This window comes from Cebus imitator, unplaced genomic scaffold, assembly GCF_001604975.1.
Source record: "Cebus imitator isolate Cc_AM_T3 unplaced genomic scaffold, Cebus_imitator-1.0 Scaffold81, whole genome shotgun sequence".
NCBI classification, from domain to species: domain Eukaryota; kingdom Metazoa; phylum Chordata; class Mammalia; order Primates; family Cebidae; genus Cebus; species Cebus imitator.
Genome location: NW_016107396.1, coordinates 7,152,369 through 7,159,339, shown reverse-complemented (window position 1 = coordinate 7,159,339; position 6,971 = coordinate 7,152,369). Strand labels below are relative to the sequence as shown.

General features: G+C 41.1%; 1 protein-coding gene across 3 annotated transcripts in view; it reads right to left on the bottom strand.

The window, feature by feature from the left end:
- Positions 1 to 535: 535 nt before the first annotated feature.
- The window catches only part of HDDC2 (HD domain containing 2), a 30,512-nt gene continuing 24,076 nt past the window's right edge, over positions 536 to 6,971 (bottom strand). For 2 of the 3 annotated variants that reach the window (XM_017533345.1, XM_017533347.1), the window contains 2 exons: positions 1,736 to 1,874; positions 536 to 890 (listed from right to left, as the gene is read on the bottom strand). In XM_017533345.1, coding sequence (XP_017388834.1) covers positions 793 to 890; positions 1,736 to 1,874 — 237 coding nt within the window. In that variant the 3' untranslated portion in view covers positions 536 to 792. Of the gene's footprint in view, positions 891 to 1,004; positions 1,243 to 1,735; positions 1,875 to 6,971 lie in introns of all 3 variants that reach the window. The other variant, XR_001826710.2, reaches the window with a different exon arrangement.

Sequence of the window (6,971 nt, the reverse complement as noted above, 5' to 3'; positions counted from 1 at the left end):
TAAAGGCAGAGAGGCTGGATTATTTATCCTATAAAAGGGAGATGAGCGGAAGGCATCGGGTTGATATATTCCCTACCCAAGGCTCAATGACCTATTTATATTTCTCACCTAATGATACATGTTCTTATAATCAAGGTCTCAAGATTTATACATCAGACAGGGAAAAATACACAGAGCAATACAAGTTGCATTTTTATATGCCCCAGTTTATATCCCTAAATGACAAAAAGTATTGGGAGGAGGGGCAGAGCCTATTAGTTTACAAGGTTTACAAGCCTATGATTAGGAGTCTGAAGCAGGCTACAGTGAAATTCAAAATGCGGCTCAAGAGAGTAAGGCAGCAATTTCATCTGGGGAGAGAATACATTACCAGTACATTTTCTTTTCTGGATCCTTGTCACTAAATCAGCTGAAAAATCTGTTCTTAAAAGCAATCATAATGAAATTTTCTATTGTTCAATGAACCTGGCCTTCAGGAATATAGGAAATTAAGTCAGAATAAGATAATTTTGAATCTCCAATAAATACTCCAAAGTTTTAGGTATTTAATATTTATTTAGTTCATAAAAAGGCACTGCCCCCTCCAGTCTTCATCCATGAAACTTTCATGACTACCTCTCTGCTTTGTGGCTTCTTTTAGTGCCCAAGTTATATCACATTTCTCGCTGAAGTTCAGACAATTGAAAACAGACTCACATCTAGGGAAATCAACAGACCAACAATGGCAAAACACAATACCATGAAATGGAAAAATAATGTTTGTTACAGGAGTGCAGGAATTTAGAGAATGTCTCAGGAGTGCGGCTCACTGGCAGCTGCAGCTATGTTAGCGTTTCTCTCTGCCTCAAGTTCAGAAACAAGCTGGACTATCTCAGGGTGACTGAATTTTCCTGTAAAACCAAAGAACAGAGAAAAATACATTCCCATATTGACAAGAGAACATATCCATTTCCCCAGCTTGATCCCAGGGCTCACTGGGGGCTCTAGTCTGTGATCTGACCCACACTTCATTCCAAAGCAGAATGAGATTCCAGGTCCTGAGAAGGGGCTGGAAAGGACCATTTGGCATTCATGCTCTGTCACTCCAGGTGCCACTGAGATTAAGGATGAGACTCAGGCAAGGAATCATCAATTAGGCAGAGCTAAACTTCACCAGACTCCTGAGTGTCTCTATCAGGAACTACAGGAAAACTCAAGTGTGAGAGCCCAGAAAGCTGAAGACAATCTCTGCCCATTCCAAACCTGCAATTAAGTAAGGAGAATGAATAACCTATATATGAAAAGACAAGGAGGAAGACCACAGGGGCTAGGCCAGCTCAGGATGTAAACAAGGATGCAGGGTGTCTCTCCTGTAAACACCTCTCTACTTCAATTGGCTGATCTGTGCTGTCATCCCTGCTCCTCAGACCTTCCCAGATTTCTGCTCTGATAGCAGCCAAGCTCTAAGCTATCATAGGTCCATGGTGGCTAGCATGGGGGACTGTTCAACCCAACATCTCTTCCTTTTCTGGCCTGTGTCTTTTGTTGCTTACTGTTCATTCCACATTAAACTCTACTCCATTTATTTCCTATCCTCAACTTCTTATCTGAATATTCCCTTCCCTTTCTTTTTAGATGCTCCACATGAAAGGGTCAGAAGAGGGTACCAACAGTGGGTTTCTCTAATGTTAATGTTGGTCACTACACTGAGTAAGCCAAACTAAAATGGACTCTTGTTGAAAATGGTGTTGAGTACCTGCCGTAGAATCATAGAAGTCTTGTAGTCTTCCAGGTTTGTGTTCAAGGTCTTCATACTCAGATGCCTGAAGAATCATCTCACATTGGTCTAGCTGCTTCACAAATTTGGCTTCTGCACTAGACTGGGTCTCATACTCCTAAGTAAAGGGACAATTAAGGCAGCATGATTAGTGCTGCATAAGGTATCCCAGGAAAATTCTGACTCTGGTACCCAAAATCAGTGTGACAGCTACAAGTATATTCTGTATTGGCCCCATTTCTCTACTGTTTACAAATCCTTCAGAGACACTTCTTCTGTAATTTCACAACCTAACACCAGGACTCTATACAAGAAAGATGTGCTCACCAGTCTAAGTATTCTACCAGATGCCATGGAAGTCTCATATGCTCATCTTAGGTACTTCCAAGAACTTTTCTTCCTGTTCAATACTCTGTCTTCATTTTAAGATCATTATTCTTTAATCTACCTAAGTAGTTTAGATATTTTTAATTTCAAGCTGATATTTCATCTTATGCCTCTTAAACTTGTATTTCCCTTTCCATTTCATGTCAGGTTTTCCTTTTCATTTGTAAGTGAATTTCTAGCTTTATCATTTACTTTTGGTTACCACTTTGCCTGGGAATCTCTGTGCTTACTTTCCAAATAGGGTAGATTTAATTAAGTCCCTCTGAGTTAACACTATTGAGGATACAGTCAAGATCTGAGGATTTTACATGCACTGCTATGTGCATGTGTTGCAGGTGGGAGGTGGTGTTGGTGGTGGAGGGGTGAGCAGCTTTTCCACTTTTTCCTTCCCACAGGCCCCTCCCTCTGCAGTGCAGACTTCGAACAAGAATCTCCAGGAGGTCTGCTTCTTTCAGAATGACGCATGCCACACAACCACAAGTCCCAATTAATAATATATAGATTCATTCTTCTATTAAAACTAGAGTGCCCCCAACTGGTTTCCCTGCCAAGGTTTTGTTTGTAATTCTACCCCAGATGTGTTCAGATAATAAACCTGTCATGGTTTCTTGGCAGGGTGATGTGACATGAATCACTTAAAGGTTTCTTAGTTTTTATTACATGCTTATTCTTACAAAGGCAGCTACTTGGATTTGATAAAGCTGAGAACTGTACAGAGGAATCATTTCAATATGGAACCAAAAACATTTTGCTTTATCTCAAAGGCACTGAAAAATAATTTCATTTTATTTGTTTATTCACATTCAGTTATATATTTATGTTTAATAAATTCAAGTTCATGATTTAACAAAAAGAAATACTCCAAGCATAGCAGTCTAGAATATTTTTTTTTCTGTTAAAAGTTGAAAGTGAGAAAAATATTTAAAGACCATTAGGAAATACATCATATAACAAATTCTCATGAACTTACACATTTCTTTTAAAAGAAATATAAATTATTGAAATTTTGCCTAAAAAATAATGATATAGGCATTCTCCAATAAAAAGGCAGAGCATACAAAATAATACTACAGACAGAACTCTAAGGGTGAGAAGAATGCATGGCATTTAGAGAAATTATTGCAAGTAGTTCTTAATGTCAGGAAGAGTCAGGTTCAGGTTTGNCTGTCACCCAGGCTGGAGTGCAGTGGTGCAATCTTGGCTCACTGCAACCTCCACCTCCTGGGTTCAAGTGATTCTCCTGCCTCAGCCTCCCGAGTAGCTGGGACTACAAGTGCTTCCACCACACCCGGCTAATTTTTTGTATTTTGAGTAGAGATGGGGTTTCACCATGTTAGCCGGGATGGTCTAGATCTCCTGACCTCGTGATCTGCCTGCCTCAGCCTCCCAAAGTGTTGGGATTACAGGCATGAGCCACTGCGCCTGGCCACCAGATTTGCATTTTAGAAAGGTCATTCTAACTACACGTGGATAGTATCTAGATTGGAAGCAGAGAAATAGATTTTGTAGCATTAGCAGAGAAGTTATAGGAATCTGATCTAAGACAGTAGCTGTGAAGATGGAGAGAAGCAGTAGGATTTAAGAAATATTAAGGATAACGAAGTGAACTAAAATATAACAGTAAATGAGATAGAAACCTGAAAATGACTGCCTGGTTTCTGGTTTGAGTAACTAGGTCCATCGTAAAATAGTAAGCAAAAGAGAAGAAACAGATAAAAACTGACACAGCAAAGAAACAGTAAAACCCAAACCTCATGGATAACATATACATCAAAACTAAGGGACATGACATTCCCATCAAGTCCAGATACAGCAAGAAGAGACAAACCACCTCTAAGCCCTGCATGCAATCAGCATCTGGAAGCAACAGGATGAATGTCTGATGGACCTGAGAATAGGAGAATCTCAAAAGAGCCAATAGGTATTCCCTAGAAAACTCACATTTTAAGAACAGTAATTGACACTGGGAAGGATCTTGCCCACTCCAATAATGGATAAACACAAGGAGCTTAAGTTCAGCCCTAGTGAATTTTCCAATCTAACCTGCTGGGGCTCCTTTCCAGGAGAGGGCCGATATGAGGAGAAAGTACTGGGAATAATATTAAAATTGAGTGGTAAACATATAACACAGGAAAAAAAAGTCCACTCAGAGACTTTTGTTAAATCATGAACTTGAAGAAAAAAACCATATAAAAATGGGGAAGGGGAACAACAGCAGGAGGACATCTCTTAAAGCAAGCCAACTTTTTTTTTTTTTTTAATGCTACATTAGAAAAAACACATACAATAACAACAAAAGCAGAAGCTTTGTGAAGTTAAAAAAGCAACTTGTGAGGGGGGCACCAAGATGGCCGAGAGAAGCCAGCACTGGCATGCAGCTCCCAGCAAATGAGACGCCGAGGGCTAGAGGACTTCACGATTCCAAACCAAACAAGGTTCCAGGTTCGTTTCTGTGGGATTGGTAGCACACTGAAATTAGTCCCAGGGAAGCAAATCAAGACGGGGGATGGGGCACGGGGGTCGGGGGGGGGTGGGTCGTGTCCCCACCTGAAACGTGCAGCTGGCTTGGAGGGTCGGGGGACTTAACTCCCTCGGTGCTCTGTTTCAGATCCTGTGCTTACCTCATCCCTCCTGCAACCCACCTTCATGAGAGCCCTGCCAGACTGTGGGGCGTGGATGCAAATGTGAGCAGCAGTTACCGATCGCGGCAAGTTGTCGCAGGGACCTGGGCGAGAGTTTGAACGAATGCCAGTGAGACGGACCCTCCCACAGAGGGAGGCAGAGTTGAAAGCAGGGAAACAGACCATAAGGCCTGGCGGGTCCCACCTCCACAGAACTCAAACTGAAGCCCTTGCTAGAGAGCTTGACTGCAAATACACCAGCTTGACCCCAACCAGGAAGATCAAGCTTTGGGAGAGACACCTTTGGGAAGGCGGGGCCAATCTCACCTGCAAACAAACTCCAGGGCAGGACCACCCACCCAGCAACCTGACTGAACCAGAGAGCCCAGCAATGCCCTCTACAGGCCAAAAAAGATACAGCTCCAACCTCGACAGGGAAAAAAAACGTCCGCTCGGAGACTCCTCCTGAAATCACCAACTTCAAAGATTAAAGGGAGATAAATCCACGAAGATAGGAAAAATCCAGCACAAAAAGGATGAAACCATCAAAGAACAGAACACCTCTTCTCCTCCCAAGGATCACAACTCCTCACCATCAAGGGAACAAAAAAAGACAGAGAATGAATCTGACGAATTGACAAAAGCAAGTTTCAGAAGGTGGGTAATAACACACTTCTCTGAGTTAAAAGACCATGTTCTAGCCCAATGCAAAGAAACTAAGAACGTTGAAAAAAGGTTAGAAAAAATGCTAACTAGAATAACCAGCTTAGAGAAGAACATAAATGACTTGATGGAGCTGAAAAACACTGCACGAGAACTTCGCAAGGCATACACAAGTTTTAACAGCCAAATCGATCAAGCAGAAGAAAGGATATCAGAGATAGAAGATCAAATCAATGAAATAAAACAAGAAGGCAAGATTAGAGAAAAAAGAGTGAAAAAAATGAACAAAGCTTCCAAGAACTATGGGATTATGTGAAAAAACCTAATCTATGCTTGATCAGCGTACCTGAATGTGATGGGGAGAATGAATCCAAATTGTAAAGCACTCTTCAAGATATTATCCAAGAGAACTTTCCCAACCTAACAAGGCAGGCCAACATTCAAATCCAGGAAATACAGAGAGCACCACAAAGATATTCCTCAAGAAGAGCAACCCCAAGGCACATAGTTGTCAGATTCACCAGGGTTGAAATGAAGGAAAGATTCCTAAGGGCAGCCAGAGAGAAGGGTTGAGTCACCCACAAAGGAAAGACCATCAGACTCACAGCGGATCTCTTGGCAGAAACTCTGGAAGCTAGAAGGGAGTGGGGACCAATATTCAACATCCTTAAAGAAAAGAACTTTCAACCCAGAATTTCATATCCAGCCAAACTAAGCTTCATAAGTGAAGGAGAAATAAAACCCTTTACGTACAAGCAATTGCTGAGAGGTTTTGTCACTACAAGACCTGCCTTACAGAAGCTACTGAAGGAAGTACTAAACAGGGAAAGGAACAACCAGTACACACCAAATGGTAAAGAATAACAATGCAATGAAGGAGCCACATTAATTAATGGGCAAAACAACCAGCCAGTAACAAAACAGCAGGATCAAATTCAAACATAACAATATTGACATTGAATGTAAATGGCCTAAACGCCACAATCAAAAGACACAGACTGGCAAACTGGATAAAAAGTCAAGACTTGTCAGTGTGCTGTATTCAGGAGACTCATGTCACATGCAAAGACTCACACAGACTCAAAATAAAGAGATGGAAGAAGATTTACCAAGCAAATGGAGAGCAAAAAAAACCAGGGGTAGCAATCCTAGTCTCTGATAAAAAGGACTTTAAACCAACAAAGATCAAAAGAGACAAAGAAGGGCATTATATAATGGTAAAAGGATCAATGAAACAAGAAGAGCTAAATTATAGCAAATATTTATGCACCCAATGCAGGAGCACCCCAATACATAAAGCAAGTTCTTAAAGACCTACAAAGAGGCTTAGACTCCCACACAATAATAGTGGGAAACTTTAACATTCCACTGACAATATTGGACAGATCAATAAGACAGCAAGTCAACAAGGAAATCCAGGACTTGAACGCAGATTTGGACCAAGTGGACCTAATAGACATTTACAGGTCACTCCACCCTAAATCCAAAGAATACACATTCTTCTTAGCACCACATTGCACTTACCCTAAAATTGACCACATAAT